Source organism: Nansenia antarctica (assembly GCF_963989245.1).
Source record: "Nansenia antarctica genome assembly, chromosome: 4".
Taxonomy (NCBI): domain Eukaryota; kingdom Metazoa; phylum Chordata; class Actinopteri; order Argentiniformes; family Microstomatidae; genus Nansenia; species Nansenia antarctica.
In genome coordinates, this window is record NC_137689.1 from 17,760,605 (window position 1) to 17,782,256 (window position 21,652).

At 41.4% G+C, this 21,652-nt stretch overlaps 4 protein-coding genes and 1 pseudogene across 5 annotated transcripts in view; 3 read left to right on the plus strand and 2 right to left on the minus strand.

Moving 5' to 3' along the window:
* Positions 1-2,612: 2,612 nt before the first annotated feature.
* Positions 2,613-5,790, minus strand: LOC308154940 (cofilin-2-like). The gene is made up of 4 exons (XM_080528162.1): positions 5,719-5,790; positions 3,529-3,839; positions 2,924-3,000; positions 2,613-2,809 (listed from the first exon to the last, which is right to left on the minus strand). The coding sequence occupies exons 1-4, from the start codon at positions 5,719-5,721 to the stop codon at positions 2,697-2,699; spliced, it is 504 nt and encodes a 167-aa protein (XP_080384288.1). The 5' UTR covers positions 5,722-5,790; the 3' UTR covers positions 2,613-2,696.
* Positions 5,791-7,412: 1,622 nt separating this feature from the next.
* On the plus strand, positions 7,413-8,749 carry LOC308156546 (transmembrane protein 223-like). The gene is made up of 2 exons (XM_080529914.1): positions 7,413-8,067; positions 8,230-8,749. The coding sequence occupies exons 1-2, from the start codon at positions 7,461-7,463 to the stop codon at positions 8,526-8,528; spliced, it is 906 nt and encodes a 301-aa protein (XP_080386040.1). The 5' UTR covers positions 7,413-7,460; the 3' UTR covers positions 8,529-8,749.
* A 951-nt stretch (positions 8,750-9,700) lies between these two features.
* On the minus strand, positions 9,701-10,300 carry LOC308155297 (coiled-coil domain-containing protein 85B-like; the record flags this gene model as incomplete). Its single annotated transcript, XM_080528589.1, has 1 exon — positions 9,701-10,300. The coding sequence occupies one exon, from the start codon at positions 10,298-10,300 to the stop codon at positions 9,701-9,703; it is 600 nt and encodes a 199-aa protein (XP_080384715.1).
* Positions 10,301-11,537: 1,237 nt separating this feature from the next.
* On the plus strand, positions 11,538-15,922 carry LOC308155765 (acidic fibroblast growth factor intracellular-binding protein B-like; the record flags this gene model as incomplete). The annotated part of the gene is made up of 10 exons (XM_080529139.1): positions 11,538-11,622; positions 11,802-12,000; positions 12,123-12,249; positions 12,769-12,869; positions 13,096-13,229; positions 14,257-14,365; positions 14,499-14,562; positions 14,824-14,910; positions 15,628-15,725; positions 15,853-15,922. The coding sequence occupies 10 exons, from the start codon at positions 11,538-11,540 to the stop codon at positions 15,920-15,922; spliced, it is 1,074 nt and encodes a 357-aa protein (XP_080385265.1).
* A 3,534-nt stretch (positions 15,923-19,456) lies between these two features.
* The window catches only part of LOC308155766 (EGF-containing fibulin-like extracellular matrix protein 2), a 4,334-nt pseudogene continuing 2,138 nt past the window's right edge, over positions 19,457-21,652 (plus strand). The window contains exons 1-6 of the transcript in view: positions 19,457-19,546; positions 19,806-19,854; positions 20,135-20,350; positions 20,728-20,850; positions 21,035-21,150; positions 21,287-21,400. The product of the transcript in view is annotated as an EGF-containing fibulin-like extracellular matrix protein 2 (transcript). The remainder of the gene's footprint in view (positions 19,547-19,805; positions 19,855-20,134; positions 20,351-20,727; positions 20,851-21,034; positions 21,151-21,286; positions 21,401-21,652) is intronic.

Genomic DNA, 21,652 nt, shown 5'->3' on the forward strand with positions numbered 1-21,652 from the left:
TTTCACCTGCACTTTTGATCGTCGCTGTTAGAGCTGACGTCACTGAGCTAGGGACACCTACAGCGCATCGTTACGATGTGGATGGTTTGTTTTCGGGTCTGTTCGCATCGTCACCGCGTCTGATGTCTTTGACCGTAGCAGGCAAGGTAATAATCATTGCCAGAGCTACTGCATAAACATAAACTTTTGGCAAGCACATTTCAGCAGGACCAATGCAATCGGTGACGCCTAACTGATCAAGGGCTCACTATCAACAATGTAGGACATGGAAGTAGGTCTACTAAACTACACTACCTGTAGCACCACCGGTGTAACAGCTCAAATCTGGGATATGTCCTTTTCAAATGTTATTTTTTATTAACACAAAACAATTATTACAATCGTTCAGACATAACAATTATTACAAACATTCAAAGATAATATTTTAACCAACAGCCACAGTGACAGCTAATCTGGGCATGTCTTTCACATTCAACGTAAGTAATAACATCTTTACATTCAATATTTTATTGAATGACCAGTTTTAACAACGATATATTCCACAAGTCCATCCAAACTAAAGAATGCATTCAATGGAATATTTTTCACCATCACTAAAGGTAGCTAATAGTAATACTTTTTTTTTTTTATCAATCTCTACACAGCTTGAAAAAATACTAGGGGGAAAAAATAAACATAATTATGGATGGATATATTATGTAAAATCTTAAGATCCACCTCACTTACTTTGCCGTACTTAAAGGTTAACATCCACGCTTTTTACAATTCTCCATTTACCAAGTGAGAATTATTAGTACATTTAGGATCCTTGATAATCAATACCATTACCTAAAAGTGTTGGTATTACTTTTTGAGGATCAAGGAACACCATATGACTTTTCATCAAAATTGACAAACCAGCGAAAACCTAACCAAGCCTACAGTAAGAATAGCTTTAATTGCAGTTATATTATTTAAATGGAATAGGAAATGACTTGTAAGACATTTGTATATTTCCTGACATCTAGACACTGAAACATGAATGACAGCAGAGAGAACAGTATGTCTAAATATAGCTCAAGGCATGGTGATAGCTGCCTATGGTGGTTTATTTCTGGTCTTATATGGTTTCATAAAAACATAGTTAAAGAAAATGTACAATAAAATTATGCTGTATTACTTTTTTTTTTTTTGGTATAGTTGCACAGTTCAGTGCTGTTTTTTTGGGGGGGGAAATACATTTCATAGCCAACACATCATTTTACCTACTATTGATCTGCTACTACTGAAAGTCATCACTCTGTTTCATGTCTCTATTCATCCATCACATCTTGTGGATTACTTTCAATTCATTGGCCTTATTCAAGAATGTCTCACATCTTGAGCTCATCAGTATTGAACATTAACAGACTATAACGGCAGGTGACAAGATAAAATACAATGCACAAAACTGCTGAAGAATAGATGCTGTCGCTACCTCCAATAATAACATAGCTTTACTAATTCTGAGTAGCTTGCACTTTCTCAAAAAAGACAAGTTATAAAGTCACAACAAATTAGAAACACATGAAACTGACACTAGGAAGTACATTTAAGTGCATTTTCTTTATTTAGACATAAGGAGACAAAGACAAAACACCCACAATATATCCATCCACACTTACTCTCACAGGCTTGTTCCAACTGCTGCCCCCCACCTTACTTCACCTAATTAAACCCACTTCTAAATTCATGTTAAAGCTGTTCTGAAATTTTGTCTGGGGGAAAAAGGAGTGCATTTTCAAAACAAAGCTTGTAACTGTTTGGTCAAAGGTCTTGGAAATGATCACAATTTACTGGAATCATGTTTCAAGTTTGTGAATTGAAATATTAGGCAAATAAGCTCAGAACAGAATCTAGTTTTAGCTACAAACATGCTCAAGAACAAATTTGGCATTACAAGAATTATCAGCAGATAAGTATGAACAGTATTCATAAATTGACATATTAATAACCTACTGTGATAGTCATAATGGCTCATTACCACTTTTTCGTTTGCCCAGTCCATTTATACACCTCCATCATACATAACACAAACAGTTCTTCATCTCAATAATCCTTCATCATCTACTTCATCACCCACTTTAATACAAACCACATTTTGGTTGCATTTAGTTTTTTCATTTAAGTGGAATTTTTAAGGACAAGCTTGAAATGGTCAAGATATATTTCTTTATCAATTTTCATCACAATCCTTCATCATAAATTGAGTCTGTTCTTGTTCTTCATTTTATGAAATGGAATGATAACCACAATTTTAAACCATGAAATAGCATACTTTTTCTTACAACAAGAGTACAACCCCACCATCAACCCTCTCACTTGTACTTGTGATAAATTGTTAGGACAAGCTTGAAATGGTGTACATACATTTCTTCAATTTTTCATAAATTTTGTCACAACTTGTTTTATACTTTTAGCATAAATCTTAAGACTGAGTCTATTTTTGTTCTTCATTTTGAGAAGTGGAATGATAACCACAATTTTAAACCATGAAATAGCATACTTGATTTTCTTGTGACAACAAGAGTACAACCCCACCGCCAAGCCCCTCTTATTGGTACATAAAACCCTCCCACCCAATCCCTCCCCATTCTGGAATGAACAGCAAAACCCCCAGGATTTTTTATTCTGCTCATTCTCTCCCTAAAGGCCTCAGTTGAAGCCCCATATTGGATTTATACAGGTCCCCCTTCAAGGGTCACCACAGATGAGCCTCCCAGCTTCTCTGCAAGGGTGCGCCTGTCTTTGATGTCTTCCAAACCGTTAACTTGCCATTCATGCTTGATACCTAGAATTTAAATGTATATTGAAATATTAAAATGTAAACATCATACAATAACATCAGAAATATACAGAAGCATAGAATGATATTTGTTTTTGTCCTAAAACACTCTCCACTCACCTGTGAATTTCTTCTTAATGGCATCCTTGGAGCTAGCATAGATCATTTTGCTCTTCAATGGAGCACTCTCTGGGGCCCTGAAACACAGATTGGTAACAAAAAAAGGGTGAACCTCCTGTTCTGTCTATATCTTCACTATCACAATTTACTTTAAGTTCTCTCATGTCAATCTTGGCATCATCAAAACCAGAGAAAAATAATGGATAAATGACACATTTGAAACTATGGGGCTGTTCTACAAAAGTATGATTGGTAATACCACTCAATTACCTCTTCAAAATCTTCTGAAATAACTTAATAAAGCCTAATATTCTCCAGTTCAATAAGAAAGAAGTTGGGTGTAATTAACACTTTTCAATAAATCTCAAAGATGACTTATGGTTGTTTTGATTTTAATGACTAATTGTGAACTTAGCAATCACAAGTTAAATGTAATTTTTATTTATACTTTTTTATTTTTGTTAATGATTTCATTTTACATGTTGGCATAATAAATTACATTCACATCACATGGTTTTTACATTGACACACATTTATTTATTTTGTCTTGACGACAAGTGGTTACAATTCCCCTTCAAACCCAGCGCTGGACAATTACCACTCACCAGAAGATGAAAACAAGGTCCTCTTTCTTAGTCTCCTTGGTCTCGTAGGTTGCGTCGTAGAGGGCGTAGCGGCAGTCGTCTGGAGGCAGCATCTTGACAAAGTGCAAGTAAGGGTCCTGGACAGTGCTGCCCACATCCCCAGTCAGGATTTCTTTACCCTCCTCCAGTATGATGTGTTTCTTGTTCTCACTTAGGCAGAACAGCACTGCCTTCTTCCTCTTCTTCTTCTCGTCCTCATTCGCCTGGGCCTTACGGACCTTCATCTCGTTGAAGACGGTAATCACTTCATCGGTCACTGTCACCCCAGAGGCCTAAGGAGGAGGAATTACATGTGCTATTTAGTGTATATACTAACTGTGTACTCAACCAACAACTGTGCTAGTAGCAAACAATAGACTACTGAAATTACCCAGGAAATGTTTTTTTACAAGGCCCACTGTAATGCCTTGGCTTCATCTGAAGTAAAGGTTAGGTCAGTCCTTGAATTATTGAAATAATGTCCCGCTGTTAAGTGCCAGAGATATCTATTTTCTGCCCTTTGCAAAAATACATCACAATTCAAACAATAAATAAACAATAACTGAGTTAAAGTGTCGTGTCAGATCAAGATAGACGTATACAGCATAAAGAGAGAGAGAGCAATAGAGAGGGTGGTCAGCATAACACCAGCTGTCTGTCGGCGAATGTGGAGCAGCTGAATCTGCTCCTAAAACCCCAACACCTTGGAGATGTGAGTGAGTGAGTGAGTGACATGCTGGCCCACATTCCCACACCAACAACTGCAACAACCATGATCAACCAACACAGTACCAAATGACCATCTAGAGAATAACCTGGGAAAACGTTAGTCTCCATAAAAAATGTCTTTAGACAATTAGGTCTCAGTTTCAAGTTGTAACAAATGTAAACACAGATGGTGACTTAACAATGCACAACTCAATGCACGCATGGCCTACTTGCTTAGCCTACCTACTGGCATGGAGACCGTACACACAACTCGTCCAGGTTCAGTTAAGGCCAGTGAGTTGCCACAACAAGTCAATCTATATCTCCCTACCTGTCCTGAGAAACCTAACCCTGTTTAAATGTGGGGAGGATTACAGCATTGCACTTCTAAACACAAGAGTCCAGTGGGCAGATGTGTCCCCGTGGCTTGCTAACGGTAAGCCCCAACCAATCTATGGACTCATTTTAATAGTCATCAGGGGGAGGCCACACAAACAACTTAAAACCGTGAACAAAGTCCGAAGACATGGGCCTATTTCCTCCTAGCTACGTCCATTAGAGAGATTGGCTGACTGGCTAGATTAGCTTAGCTAACGTTAGTGGTTCAAAACGGTGCACTTTCCTAGTAGGGTGGGGTCGGACAGGACAGGAGACTGCCTGATAACTGGCCAAATGAGACACTGACCAAAGCAGGAGAGAACGAAAGAAATGTACTGTTCTAATTGACCACCATATAAAGTGGAGAATGCTTAAAAAAAACAAAAAAAACATAGCTACATATACCTAGTTAGCTAGCCTGCCCATTGAACTGACTGTGTCACCCTCTGAGCTAGCCACCCAAGCTAGCCAGGGATAGCAGGGAGCCAAGCTATGCTATGTTCCAGCTAGGCCGCCTGGGCCTGAGAAGCCATTCAAGGTAGCTTAGATCATTGAGTGAGAATATTGCGTGACAGCTAAAACTAAAATGACAGACACGATGAAGTAGTTAGCTAGCTAACCTACAGCTGACAGACTGGCTGTGTAATGACAAGGCATGTTATTTCCGAGGTGACAGCCGGTTTGACAGCTAGCTTAGCCCGAGGCGAGGAGTTTCACACAACCAGAAAGTCAGCGCAGAAACCCCGTTAGCTGGCAGTCAAAACCCTGACAAACCCGTTAACTGGTGCTTTAGTATCAATACAAACAGGTTCACACAATCACGTCCATGTTTAAACTAGGACTCTGGGCTAGATAGATAGTAACCACGCCAGGTAATGACAACTGACTGATTCATTGCTAGCAGGTTAGCCAGCACATATTTAAGCTAAGCTAGCAGAAATGTTCATCAATTGTGGAATTATCAAAATAAGATCACTTGACTTTATGATCAGTGATAATTTCGTTCCTCCTAAAGGTTCGTTAACATATATACTGTGGGATGAATGCAACATGGTTAGATATTTTGGAACACGAACGTAACGTTACCATAGTTGGATCTTTTGTGTGTGTCTGCGTCTGAGGAAGAAAATGAAATGTTCAGTTCTCGGATGGGCTCGCACGCGCACGACACCAGACGGGCGGACACGCGCGCCGCCTGACGGGCGTCAGAACAAAAGGAGGGAGTGTGTCAACAAAAGGGATCATGGGAACTGTATTTTTTTATTGTGTCAAATCAGGGTATATACAGGAATCTTGAGGTTCATTTCAATACCTTTCTAAGACTTTTTAAAGACCTTGTCAATATTTTTCCAGACCTCACCGCCACTTGGAGCTGTAACCGTTGACATCAGTGACACCTTTAACTGAACAGTTTTAGTTCGCAATAGACTAGACCACTATCATACACAATTTCCGGTTCATCTTTTTCTTTTTTTTCTTTTTTATAAAACTAATAAATTCACAAACTTTTACTAGTTTTTAGGAATCAAGCTCTTTGGACAGAGTCTAATTAAGAAAAATACCTACAAAATTCAAGACCTTATAAAATCGTGATAAGACTTTTTAATAAGGGTCTTGATTTTCCCAAAATGTATTTATCAACTTTTAATACTTTTCAAGACACCGCGGATACCCTGCAAATTCATCCCCCCCATACTTTCCAACCCACAACCTCGCGCAGCAGAGTTGTTCAACAAGCGGACCTGCACCGAGTAAAGTTCTCTTTATTGTAGACTAGTCCTGAATTTGCTCTAGTTAGTATATGAGAAGTAAAACAGATTTAGCTACAGGCCTTAGGGTTAACCCCTAACCCTACGGATGACAAAGCAAGCCCATAGTCATTGAATAGTAGCCTAAATAACACGAGTCACGACTTTCATCTTCTACTATACATACATTGTCACTGGGGGGAAAAACGAAACAGGCCCCAGGTAGGCAAACGCAAACCTGATCAAAATGTATACAGTACAGGCCAAAAGTTTGGACACACCTTCTCATTCAATGTGTTTCCTTTATTTTCATGACTATTTACATTGTAGATTCTCACTGAAGGCATCAAAACTATGAATGAACACATGTGGAATGACTTAACAAAAAAGTGTGAAATAACTCTCAAAGTATTCCTCAAAGTAGCCACCCTTTGCTTTTTTGTTGTTAATAAAATATATATATATTTTTGTTGTTAATAAAATATATAATAATAATATTAAATATATATATAATAACATATTAGTATTAACACATATTATATTTAATATTATTATTATATATTTTATTAACAAGGAATCTAAAATGTAAGACATATTTAGAGTTATTTCACACTTTATTGTTAAATACATAATTCCTATGTGTTCATTCATAGTTTTGATGCCTTCAGTGAGAATCTACAATGTACCAAATAGTCATGAAAATAAAGGAAACGCATTGAATGAGAAGGTGTGTCCAAACTTTAGGCCTGTACTGTATCTCTATCAATAAAATACAGAGAAATTCACGTGGGACATTTTCCAATGAGAATTACATGACATGTGATTTGAATAAGAATGTATTTTAGGACAACTAATTTCTCTGACATGTTTGTGACCTATAATAAGTAATCTCTAGCAAGACAGGTTGCGTTTCTGATAGTCAGGTGCTCTATCTTATTTGTCCCAGGGCAGCATCCGTACACCAACACTCCCGTCATGGCGGCGTCCTACACAGTAAGGCACGAAGTAACTGCTATAGCCGATTCCCTCTGAAAACATTCAAACAGCTTTATAAACTGAACGGAAGAAGCACCGTCAAGAATGGGCTTTCTGTATTTGTTTTGCAGTTCATCGGAGCGTTGCTCCCGTTTTGCACGCTATCGACTGCCGAATATTTCGCGATTGAGGGTCTTCAACGATGTCAAACCAAGCGAGACCTTGAACCATTCATCACACATGCCTTTCATTACACTGGCAAAGCCATTCTCGTCATGCATTGGGGTAGGACGTGGGATGACAAGTGTTTACAACTGGATAAGGAAAGAGGGGGCCCGATCGTTATGTTTTGGTCTGTGCTCACTCCAGTTAAGAATGTTGAATACACAGACAAGATGTCATTTGCTAAAGAAACTGCGGCATCCCACGATCGCCTCCCGTTCATTTTCCACATCAGTTCCAAAAGATGTCATTCTATTTGAGCACGACCGAACCAGATTCTTTCGCCTCTTAGCAGTCTTTTGTGGTGCCCAGTTGCTTTTCTGGACATACCTGGCCCACTTTGCCTTTACTGGTCTAAGAGATACTCGCGGAAGTGATTCGGGTGGACGGAAAGTGGCCACTACTGGCTTGGCAGGATTCTGGAGTTTCGATATGAACCTGGGACATAATGCTTGGAGATACGGATTCACACTGGCTTGTCTTGTGATTGGTAGGTAGGCTAGGCGCAGAAATGTAGCCAAATAGACTCAAGGCACACAGGCTTGTAGACTATGCCGTTGTCTCACTCAGTCTTCACATGTCATAACTGCTCTAGTTAATTGGCCAATTTGTGTCATCATTTCTATTATTTATCTCCCTCTCTTTCTATCAGGAGGAGGAATTGTTGGAGTCGGACTGCTGTTCTGTCGCCGCTCTGTCAGCCAGGTGATTTTGCACAAGGGGGGTGGAATGGTCACTGTGTCAACGCAGTCACCCCTCGGACCAAACAAGGGGCAGAGAATGACCATACCCTTATCACAAGTGACTTGCCATGCCCACAGACAGGAGTCGCCGTCTTTCATTCCCCTCAGAGTGAAAGGCCACAAGTTCTACTTTCTTTTGGACAACGACGGGACACTGAACAATCCTAGACTGTTTGATGTTACTGTTGGGGCTTATCGACCATTCTAAGGACTTAGGGGCAGCAATACATCAGTGCAATTTCAACTTCTGGGTGATATAAGTGACGTAGGCTAGACAAAGTCATTGGTACCTATATTTGTCTTTCATTGATTGACATATTAAAACAGAGTGGACAGTCAAACAATTGTAACCATCTTTTTCTATTGAGTTGACATTATTCTGACAAAGAAATATATTTTCCAGTTATTTGGCATATGAAAGCAAGACCCCCCCCCCTTGATACATCTCATAACAGGACATTGTAAAGAGAATAATTCAAAACAAAACGAATCAGTTAGAAAACTACAAGTGTTCTACATTTCCAAGCCATTAATGTTTTTAATTAAAACATGAGTTATTTAACAATTAGGCTACTACACAACAATTCAGCACCACTGTACAATACTCACAAATATCATGAGGGCAACATTGATTTCAAGGAGGGGACACTAATCTACTTTCAAAAGGTTCAACAGCTTAACGGATAGGCTAATGCCTTGTTGAAATTGTAATAAAATGTACAAAAATCCAATACATATAAATGTGTCACCAAAACACTGTGTTAATAGCTAATGTGATTGTGCCTCTCAATAAGACAAAAGATAACGTGTGACATTCAATCCAAGAAAATGATCTCTTTGTCAAATTACAATCTATTAGTGAAGAATTAGATGTAAGAAGCAGATAAGCAATAAGACATTGTATTGGGTGTGTGTTTGAGATTTACAGATTCTACATTTTTCTGGTGAAGCATTTAACCACTCAGAAGAAGAAAAACAAATGTATTCCAGAAGGGTTCTTCGTTCTAGAATGTTTTTCTTTAGTTTTTTGTTTTTAAGTGTATATCAATTTGCAACAACAATTGTTTATGTGGTTCTCGAACACACATTTCAGTGATAGTCGACGTGCATGGGAAAATGGCCTTGAATTACCAGCGGAGTTCATTTCAGCACCATGGTCAGCTCCCGTCAGTAGGTTGAAGTGCGATTACGCCCATTGACAGTGCTTGATGGTGATGGATGGAACGCTTCTTGTCATTAATTAGCAGTTTGAAAGAGGCCTATATGGAGAATATTTTGGGTGATATAACATAAGCATTACATGCAAAATGAGTAATTCCACTGAATATACCTGCTATAGCATATGTCCTGAGTTTAACATCCCTTAATAATCTCTTAATCTTAATCATCGGGGGAACACACTAGAAGAATCGGATCGGGACTACCGATACTCCCAGTACTGGAGCTTCCATCGCCAAGGTCCCGGGCTTGCAAATACTGTAAACTTATATCGGACGACCCGCCAGGGCTGGAATCACCTCTGTTGACACACCCATCCTCCAAAACAACGCACAGTTCCTTAAGATCAAAATTCTCTTTAACCAATCCGCCTTGCACTCGCTCCAAATTGGCGAGCTTTTTTAAATGGTCACCCATGTCCTCACGCATTACTTTGGCCGCGTGGTGTCCAAAAAGTTGCCATTCTCGCGACAGCGTTTTCACTTTTAATCGGTCGTCGTCCAGGAAAGTGCACAGTTCTCGCAATTCTTGATTCTCTTCCTGCAGCCGTTTATTGACTGCTTTAAGTTCCCTGATTTCGAGTAAATGGTCCTGCAGTTGTTTGTTAACCTCTTTGATTAAACGCCCCCGCTGTATCAGGGCTGTCATCTTTTTGGCTTCCTCTTTGCGTAACCGGGCCACCAGGTCTGTCTTTGAGAATGATAACAAGAGCGCGTCGGACATTTTAGAGAGCTCGCAGTCAATCTCACTGTTGCTGCACATTGTGTTGTTGTAGGCTATGCGCTGCAGCTGCAGGCTCGAGATGCTATAATGCGATTGAAAGCACACATTCAATATTGCATAAAATTATTACAGGTTGTGCTTATAGATGGATTAAAATTGTCTTATGGGCTTGTTTTGATTGTCTTCCCGTCCATAGCATCTCCAAAGAGATGTGATGCTCATCATCTGCAAGGCCGCAGAGAATGTTTCCTGCAAAAATACGAAAGAGAATACAAATTGGACAAAACATTGCAAATCAAATGTGACATATTCTATCTAATGCATCAAAGCGCGAGAAAAGGATGACGAAAACATCGATTTGGTCAAAGACCAGTTCATCCTCACCACCACCGATGTTGACATGGTATGAAACACTGCAGCCTGTTTTCTCCTCTCTGCCTGGCAGGCGTGCTATCAAATGTCGAAACGTTTGTAGGTCGACATGTTCCTCAGGCCGCCTACCATTTCAGATAGCAATAGATATTGAAGAATGTAGAAAGATTTTCTGCGACTATGATATTATTTCCAGGACAGCATGTGTTGCAAATAATCTACGAAAACATGCACGCATCATTGCGATGCGCAGTAAACATTTTTTTATAATATTAGATTTTTACCCCACTGCAGTAGATGGCAGTAAAGTGCCTTCAATGGTACCTGCTAATATCGCAGGAGATCCAACGAATCCAACAGATCCAATAAAGGTGCGCCTTCTGTTGTGGATTTTGAGAGGCAGTGACATGTCAGCGATCCCCCTCGGACGTTTCGCTGTGATTTAATAATTAGATTAATGTGTGTACATGTAATGTGTGTACATGTTGTCTGGACCGTTCTTTTGGCTACAGCTATTTACATTTGATAAGCCTAATCTTATAGAGAACCCTGCGCCCGCAGATGCCGTACCAAACTAACGGTACCTGCTGCAATGTTGCTGGCTACCGCTTAACTTCAATTTGACAGATCACCTTCGAATTTTCAGGGTAAGTATTTTCGCCTGTTTTAATTACATAATGACTAGGCAGTGAGTGATTGTATATGCTACTACTGGTAATCTAGGCTATCTGTTAATGCCAGCTTCACCTAGAAAGAATTGACCCCATTCGTTTAAATTAAACTGGGCCTAGACACATTTAGACTTGGTGAAGGATCATTCTGACTGTGCCTGCCGTGCAAGTATTGTGACCCAAAACTGTTCTGAAATGTATTCTCCAATATTGTTTGTTTTGGTCGTTAATAGATGGCTATGGAGCTGGATGTGTTTGTGGGAAACACTACAATCATGGATATGGAAGTCTATCAGCTTTGGTTGGATGGTTATACAGGTTTGTCTGTATTCGGTTTATTCTGTGACTATGATGAGATGGTTTTCAAATCATTGGTTTTTATCATAGTCATCACTGCATTCTTGTGGACCCAAATGTATTTAGTGTACACATTAGGATGTTAAGGACCTGATCCCTGTAACCGCTTCCCTGTCTCTGCCTTCCTCTCTCCCTCACAGTGGCCAGTGCGGTGAGAGTGCGGATGGACGGAGGGGCATTGTTGGGGTATGAGGCAAATGCAGAGGTGCTGCACAGTGACACTATGGACCAGTTCAGAACCTTCCAGATGTGTGAGCGCCTCTTAGACTGCCCTACCAAGCTGGCCAATCAGCTGCTGTTCCAGATCACACCCCAGTGCCAGAGCATGGTCATTGAGAGGTGTGTGTGTGTGTGTGTGTGTGTGTGTGTGTGTGTGTTTGTCCTAAAAACTGTCCTAATTTGTCCTAAAAGAAGATATGAGTTTGACAGTGAGTTGTTGTTGTTGTTGTTGTGTTGTACAGATACTACATGTTTGATAGTGCATTTGCCAGAGAGGTGCTGGGAAAGAAACTCTCCAAAGGGACCAAGAAGGACCTGGATGACATCAGTTCTAAAACAGGGATCACACTGAAAAGCTGCAGGCGCCAGGTGGGACATGAGTGCCACTCACACATTGAGGAGGGGGCACATCCTTGTTCCAGTGGCATAATGCAGATTAGTCAGATTACCCAGGAAAGTGTCTTTTGAGATGGAATAGAGATGTGATTTTGCCAGGAGGAATCCACTTGTGGTCATATCACTGTATGCTGTGTATATTCTGTGACTCAACAGAACAGACACTTTGCTAGGAATGCAGAGCACTGGGCTGGGGTCTGGCATAGGGGTTAGCCCAGCTGACTCTGCAATCTAAAACCCCTAGAGTCCAGCATCACCCACGGACTCCTCATCTGTCTCCCTCTCTGTTTCTTATCTCTAGCCCTGTTCAAATAAAGCATACAAAATACAGGAGAAAGGAATATTATTCCCCTTTCAAAAATTAAAATATAGAGGATATGGACCGTGCCAACCGGATGCCTGCCCACCCTCTCCCTATTATTCTCTCTCTCTCCCTCATTCTTTTTCTATCTGTCTCTTTCACCCTCTTTCTTTCTCTCTGTCTCTCTCCAGTTTGACAATTTCAAGCGGGTGTTCAAAGCGGTGGAGGAGTTGAAGGGCCCCCTAGTGGAAAATATCCAGCATCACTTCTTGCTGTCTGACACACTGGCAAGGTGGATATCAGGATAGAGTCAAAGACAGAGAGAGAGAATGAAAAAAATACTGTGTGGGGGCAAGACTTTTTGAAAATGGTTAATGACTGCATCTGTGTAACGTTTAAAGGGTGATTTCTGAAAATGGGAACAGAATTATGATGTTTCTTAGAAACTTGCCCTTCCTTTTTTGGCACATGTATATACTAACATTTTGTTATTCTCTGTTATTTCTGTCTTTCTGTAGGGACTATGCAACTATTGTGTTTTTTGCAAACCACCGCTTTGAGACGGGAAAGAGAAAGCTGCAGTACCTCTCCTTCCAGGACTTTTCCTTCTGTGCAGGACAGCTCATCAGTCACTGGACAGTGGGAGCTGTGGGTGAGAGACATCTTTGTTGGTGTATACCAGTGCATAACCTGTACATAACATTGTGGGTCAAGGTAGATTATTTAGAGGTTTTAGACGGTAATATTAATGATATTTCAGCAATACAGCTTCTCCTAATTTACAAAGCTTTACTTCACTGCTCTATGAGGCCAAGTTAAACAATAGATTGATTGCCTGATTATTGAATTAGAGCTTGAATCACACCAATAATGCACAGAGTGTGTTTTGGGCAGTCCAGATATTAGATTAATTTCAATTGGCTTTGGGTTTGAAATCAAGGAATGACTACTGTATGTTAAAGTAAACATTCTCAGCTTTTATTTGATGATATTGGTGTACATATTGGTTTCACCATTTAGAAATGACACCACCTTTTGATACATAGTCCCCCTATTTCAGGGTACCCAAAAGTAATGGGCCACATTTACGAAATGTCCAATTTAAGCACTCGTTAAATATTTGGTCGACAATTTGCATGCGATAACTGCCTGCAGTCTGTGACCCACTGACCGCACCAGATGCTGGGTATGTTCTCTGATGATGCTCTGCCAGGCCTGTACTTCAGCCATCTTCAGTTGTTGTTTGTTTTCAGGTATTTTTGCCTAACACATTATCATCATAAAATTAAATGCATGCTTTCCTTTGAACGTTTTAATGTTCCAAACTGTTGATTTTGGCAAGCCTACGGTTTTGGCTATGTTTCTGATTGTTTCTCTGATTCTTTTGACCTAATAATGGCTTCCTTGACTTTCAATGACACCTCTTTGGTCCTCATGTTGACCGACACCAATAGCAGACTCCAAAGGCAAAAGCAAAGCCTAGAATCAATATTAGACATTGACAGCTCTCTTATGCACCCACAAATTATCTGACGGAACACACCTGACTTACCAGAAACATCTGTCAAGCCAAATGTCCCATTACGTTTGGGAGGCATTACCGGTACTACGCATTCTGAACCGGAGAGCAGCACATCATCAGAGAAAACACAAACTCACTCACTTTTGTTTTTTCACAGACACCATGATTGAGGATATGGATGTTGACCTGGAGAAAGAGTTTCTGCATGACCTGAAAGATCTCAAAATGTTGATTACTGATAAAGACATGCTTGAACAACATAAAAGGTATGGTAGATAGGGTTAGGGTTATCATGGGTCAGATAAGTGCTTAAATGGGTTTGCTGTTATAGAAATTGCTCTGTGTGTCTACAACGGTTTCCTCTTAACTGCTGTCATCTCCCTCTCCTCGCCCTGTCAGCCTTGTGTGTGCTGCGCTGCGAGGGAAGATCAAAGTCTTCAATGACATGGAGGCTAACTTTAAAGTGAGCAGCTTTAACTGTGTACTCATTCTAAAATGTGTTGTTAACAGAATGCGAGTTGTAACAATAATTGAGTATAGACAATAATACGTTTATTTTAATTCAATGCACGGAATAATGATTGATTCCAAATTTAAGGTATCAAAGCTATGATATGATAACTTAAATAAAGTTGACAAGTGCATCTCAGATTGAGATGAACATATCATGAGCGATATCTTTTTTTTTTCTTTTTTTTTTATCTCACCCTCTGTCGACATACAGAATCTTTCAAGAGCCCTGGTTAACATTGCATCTAAGCTCACTCACACCAGAGATGTCAGAGATCTGTTCATCGACCTTGTGGAGAAGGTACTGTACGTTCCTAATGGCAGATGAATGTATTGTTACATCAGTCATGGTTGATTTACTACATGTTTCTACTACATGCCTCTGAGTGAGCTTCACACAGGTTGACATAAAGTGTAGTCAACTTTATTGTAAGGGCAAAAAGAATCTGATTGGTTTAGGGCAGAACAAATCGGATTGGTTTCTAAAAGGTCAATGGGTGGAGTTTAACAGATGGATTTTTAAAACATGTCGCCGGTTTGAAATGAGCATATTGTAAATAATACGTTCACAAGAAGCTAGGGTTAGGGTTACCATAACGTTTTTAAAATCATTATTGTGTTACATTATAATATATATAAAATGTTTTAGGATGCATCACTGTCTGTACAGTGGTATGCTGGCTAGAAAATATTGGATTTTGTATTCAAAAGTCCTTGACTGGCACATTTGCCCTGTCTATAACACATGTATGATTAGACAAGAATTACATTTTCTATGTTATGGTATTAACTTAACTTAACTCTACCTATCAGCTTGACCATGGGGTTATGCATATCTACTGCTCTATTTTTTACTTTCATTGCTTTATGTCTGGATTGTTTATTTTCCTCTTCTGATGAGATTCAGTTTTGATGAATTGTGTTGTGGACTGCTTAGACACATTCTTTGACACATGTCTTTGTGGCCAGTTCTGCTTGTCCATACTGCTAATAGACTGCTCTCTCCCTCATCTTCCAGTTCATCGAGCCATGTCGATCAGATAGATGGACAGAGGGAGAGCTCACACTCTTTCTCACTCACTACACTAGTGCACCCCACTCTCTTCACACATTCAGGTGTGTGTGTGTGTGTGTGTGTGTGTGTGTGTGTGTGTGTGTGTGTGCAAAACATGTGCATGTATAATCACCTGAAACTTCATACAGTTTGTGTTGATGAACTAAAACTGCTTCCTTCTTCTGTCAGGCACCAGATGCTCTGGGACAGATACATGAGAGTCATCCAAAGCTGTATCCAGAAAATGTACCACGAATAAGGGGATCCCCTGCATGCTTGTCTGAAGCCCAACATAGAAAGCACTAGCGACAGCTCTGTATCTATAATCGCACCACCTCGTCTTCCAGTGAATCTGTGTCTCAGTCCTCTCTCATGCATTTAACCACCTCCTCAGAGAGTAGCCCTGTTGTCCTCCTCTATCCTATCTCGTCGGTAGGGCCCTTTTATTATTTTATTAGTTATTATCCTTGTAAATATACTGGATGAACATTCTTGTGTAAATTGTGACTTAAATGAAGATATTTGTTTTACACATACTGTATGTGCCTGATCATTAGTATGTGTGTGGAACTCTGTGTCTGCTTGTAGTTGATTGCACATGTGCGTGCGTGTGTGTGTGTGTGTGTAAAGGGGGTGGGTAAGCAGCAGGGGGCTACAGTTGGTCAGGGCTGTCTGGGATGGGGGGTTGGGTTTGAGTTGAGACTTTACTGCCCTATAAAACCCCTTCGCTGGGACAGCTGTCAAAACCCCTCCTGCCCCTGTCGCACCAAATGGTCATGGAAATTTCCCTGAGAAAGTGTCCCCTTTTTCCTAATGATAACTATTGGACTACGGGAATGGAATCACAGTGCCTGTGTGGTTTGAACCAGATCACTTTTCCAAATCGTAGATGCTCTGGGCACCATCGGATAGTGTTGGAATTCAACATGAGCGTTCCTAGTACACTTGTGTGTCTGCTGTAGAAACAGTGGCCCGCTGTCTTTTACTGTTGTACCTCACTCCTTTTATCCTGCACACTAATTTGTCTCCACATTCCTACGGGCCCCCCTTCCCAGGCTGTAAATATCCGACTGTGTCTTAAGAAGAGGGAGAGGGAGGGGTGGCACAAGGCATGGATGGATGGCAGAGGTACAGAGGGAGCTGGGTGAGAGTGATAAGATACTGAGGTAGAATTCTCAGTGGTGGTGGGGCTAACCCTAACACAGGTTTAAATTGGTTGGAGATGGCGGCAGATTGGACCCAGGTATGCCTCCGATCGGGAAGCAGGGTTCCTTTCTTTGCACGATTGTCTCTGGTTAGGGTGGTTGAGTGATTTGGTATTTGGGCTTTAGACCAGGAATTTGAATCCTGGCTAGGGAGAAATAGACAGAGGGAATGGCAAAACGTGTGTGTGTGTGTGTGTGTGTGTGTGTGGGTTGGGGTGGGCTGGGGTGGGGTGGGGGGGGGGGGGGTAAGGGGGTAAGAAGGGGCTGTACCATTCCCCCCTTTTTCTCTACCCCAACCCCCTTTTTTCCACAAATACTCTCTTTCTCATACACACTTTCACACGGCCACCTTCGTTTCACCATTGTGGCTGTAGGACAGAGACATTAGTAGGACAGAGACAGTGTGAAGGAGAGGACCAGTAAATCACTAAGACAAAAGGTGACAAAGTGAGGAAGACTCCATAAAGCTGTTCTGTAGTCCTGCGTCTAGAGATCTTCTGTTAGAATAAATTGTGAAGTGGTAAAAAGGAATCGTTACATGCAAGCGAACTCCTCTGTGGACCAAGAGACGAAGACAAAGTGGTAAGTAAGATTTCTTGAATATAAAAATGTGCTATTTGAATTGAAATTATTTTTGATTAAACATTTGACTTTTAAGTGAGTTTGATCAATAGAAGATATAAGAATGAATATGCAATACATTGTAGTAAACAAAGAGAGACTTCACGTTTAATTTGCCTATAGCCTACATGTCATTATTATTATTGCCTTATTATTACCCTGTATGCATATCTTCTATATAAATATATACTACAATAACTATCTACAATAATATATACTACACTATATACACTCACCGAACACTTTATTAGGAATACTATACTAATAGTAGATAGGCCTCCCTTTGCCCTCAAAAAAGCCTCAATTGTTTATGGCACTGATTCCATGAGATGTTGGAAACATTCCTTTGAGATTCTGGTCCATGATGACATTATTGCATCATGCAATTCCTGCAGATTTTTCAGGGGCACTTTCAAGCTGTCAAGCTGTGAATCTCCCGTTTTACCACATCCCAAACGTGTTCTATTGGATTCAGATCTGGTGACTGGGAAGGCCACTGAAGAACACTGAACTCATTGTCATGTTCATGAAACCAATTTGAGATGACTTTTGCCTTGTGACGTGGTTCATTACCATGTTGGAAGTAGCCATTAGAAGATGGGTACATTATGGCCATGAATGAATGAATGAATGAATGAATGGACTTTATTGTCATTGCTACAGTACAGGTACCAAACAACGAAATTTAGGAGGGGTGGCTCCCCTGGTGTTAGGAAAGGGGAAAAAAAAAAAAAACTTTTAGAAAAAGAATAAAATCACAAGAAGGTAAGGAGCTGGTTTACATAAATAAAGGCTATGTACACAATCCACTGTACTATACTGCACAGATAGTCAACTAGGGTTGTCATATTGCACAATAGTATTTTTTCACGTTATTTAAAGTGTCACAGTTTGCAGGCTTGAAATGTATATGTTTGTGCCTCAGCACTACACCTGATTTTTTCAGTCCAGCAGCTGCCATACAATCCGTCCAGACTGTCCAGGGCCCAGAACTTAGGTCTTTGCTGTGTTCAGGGCCTGGACGGCCCTGTGGTAGAAGCAGTTCTTCAGTCTGTTTGTCTTAGCGGCCGGGGTCCTGTACCTCCTTTTCGAGGGCAGGATGCACATGGTCAGCAACAATAGTCAAATGGGCTGTGGCAACAATAGTCAAATGGGCTGTGGCATTCAAGCGATGATTGATTGGTATTAACGGGCCCAAAGTGTGCCAAGAAAACATTCCCCACACCATTACACCACCTCCATGAAGTCCCATCTGTGGCATTATGAGACTGGTGCAGTGGAATTTTGGAAAAGAAAAAGGAGGTCACAGCACTCTTGGAGCCAGTTTAATTGCTTTAATCCCCGAAAAGAGAGGCGATGTGGTTGGTATGCCAATATCAGTATGCCTACATAAGGCTTTTCAGTGTTTCCTGGACAGGTAGCACATTCAGTGGAGATTCTCCAGTGATCTAATAGTCCTGGTCAGGACTGGGCTTATTCTGGGGCTGAGAAATGAAGCCATTATGTTGATGAGATTTCACACCATTAAAATTATGAGGTTATGTGTTCCATTCAAATGATACACAGAGTTGTACTAATGCTTTGGCCTGGTGTACATAACTCTACCATGAGACTATGGGGCAGTCTAGTCTGTCTCAAAGTGTGGCCAGTGAAGTTATGCAGATAAAAACAAATTATGTACAGTTATGTAAGAAGCATATTGATGCATTTGCCATTGTCATACTGTATGTCTCTCCCTCTCTCACACACACAGACACACACACACACACACACACACACACACACACACACATAGATAGATTGGAACATCACTATTCTGCCTGCACTTGTTGCTGGGCTTTGTCTTGTTGTCGTCAGTCTGTATGACTGACTTGAGTGCATGTTTGTGATTGTGATCAAGTGAATCTACAGTGTTGAACAGCACTATACTGTACATTTGCGTGTGTGTTTTATCTATAGGAGAGAGTATGCAGGGAATATATGGGATATTATGTGCAAGTCTTTCCCTTATCCGCCTTACAACATCCCAATCTCCTCCTGAAGCAGACGGCCTCACGGTAAGGATGAATGAAATCTCTTCCCTTCTCTCCTCCTTACTCCCCTCTAGTGCCTCACATTTTCCCCCTGTTTTTTCCCCCTCCTTCTGAAAGCCAACCTTCAACCACTTGTCTCTGTCACAATTACACTGCCATGAGATAGATACGTGTGTGTGTGTGTGTGTGTGTGACTCTCTCTCTCTCTCTCTCTCTCTCTCTCTCTCTCTCTCTCCTCTCTCTCTCTCTCTCTCCTCTCTCTCTCTCTCTCTCTCTCTCTCAGGAGTGCACAGATGGCTATGTGTGGGATGCTCCGAGTCAGCACTGTAAAGGTGGGTGGATGAATCTTTGACTCGTATGTCACTGAGAGGTATGTGTGACAGAGGGGTATCTGTCACTGTACTAATGATCCCATTGTGTCACTCTGTCATCATAACATGGCACCAAGCCTCTTTGTTTTATTTGTTTAATGTTACATGCACATTTCTCAATGTTCCCTGTTCTATTCCTCTCTACCCCTCTCACTGGTCTGCCCTCTCTCTCTCTCTCTCTCTTTCTCTCTCTCTCTCTCTCTCTCTCTCTCTCTCTCTCTCCCTCCCTCTCATCGATCAGATATAAATGAGTGTGAGACCATTCCAGAAGCATGCCAGGGGGAGATGAAGTGCTTCAACCACTATGGTGGCTACCTGTGTCTCCCCCGCTCCGCCTCTGTCATCACTGCCCCTGAGCAGGCTGCCCCTGAGTCAGTGGCCAGCCTGCCCGTGGAGTCCAACGAGGCCTTCAACCCCTGCCCAGTGGGCTACGAGGCACAGGGGGAGGTCTGTATAGGTGAGTGACAAGCCTCAAAAAGTGTCTGGGAAACAGGCGCGTCGCTAGTAGGCGGGTAGCGGTAGCAAGGCCTGGGGGGGGGGGGGGGGCAATGCTAAATAGATAGATATAGTATATGGACCTACAGTAAATACAAATATGTGATTACACATTCAAAACATATCAACAATCCACAAAAAACCCCTGCCCATAGCCACTGCTTGTTGGTGTCAGGTGGGAGTAGAGACACTGTGAGTGTGAGTGTTGTTGTTGGAAGGGAAATGTTTTGTTTGTCTTGTCAGAAAAATGGTAATCAGGGTGTGATGTCATCAGAATGACTCTATTTGTTCTATGAATCAAAACCTGTGCGTGTGTGTGTGTTTTGTGATGTTTTGCAGATGTGGATGAATGTGGCCTGGATCTTCATGACTGCCAGCCTAGCCAGCAGTGCATTAACACTGTGGGCACCTACAGCTGTCAATGCCCAGACGGGTACAGCAAGATTGGCATCGAGTGTGTGGGTGAGTGAGACACTCTCTATCACACCTTCTTTACACCGAACTTCGCTCGGTAATTCTGACCCTAATGAGGCTTTTCGTCCTCTCCACTCCTCTTCTTTCTTCTCCTCTCCACTCCTCTTCTTTCTTTTCCTCTCCTCTCCTCTCCACTTCTCTTCTTTCTTCTCTCCTCTCTTCTCCTCTGCAGACATTGATGAGTGCAGGTACAGGTACTGTCAGCATCGTTGTGTAAATGTCCTGGCTCTTTCTCCTGTGAATGTGAATCTGGCTTTCAGTTGGCTGGAAACAACCGTTCATGTGTCGGTAAGCCTCCGTATACAATGATTACAACATGTGTTTAGAATCCAACTACTGATCAAGTCCACCTGTTCCTGACTTCTGCCCTTCTCCTTCACTTCTCCGCTCGTGCTTGTGGTCACTCGTGCTTGCCGTCATCCAGATGTGAATGAGTGTGAGATGGGCGCCCCCTGTCAACAGAGATGCTATAACACGTACGGCACCTTCCTCTGTCGCTGCGACCAAGGCTATGAACTAGGACCAGACGGCTCCACATGTAACGGTATGGGCCTGTCCACTCTGCCTGTCTGTCATTCTGTCTGTCTGCGTCTGCTGGCCAGTCAATATTGTTGTGTTTCCAACATGAAAAAGAAGAGCACTGTTGCTACATTGATATTGCACTTAACCCCTCTCCTTAGATATGCTGTATGCCGGATAGTCTTCAACCTCTTCCACTCTCTGCCTCTCCGCCCCTCTCTCTCTCTCTCTCTCTCTCTCTCTCTCTCTCTCTCTCTCTCTCTCTCTCTCT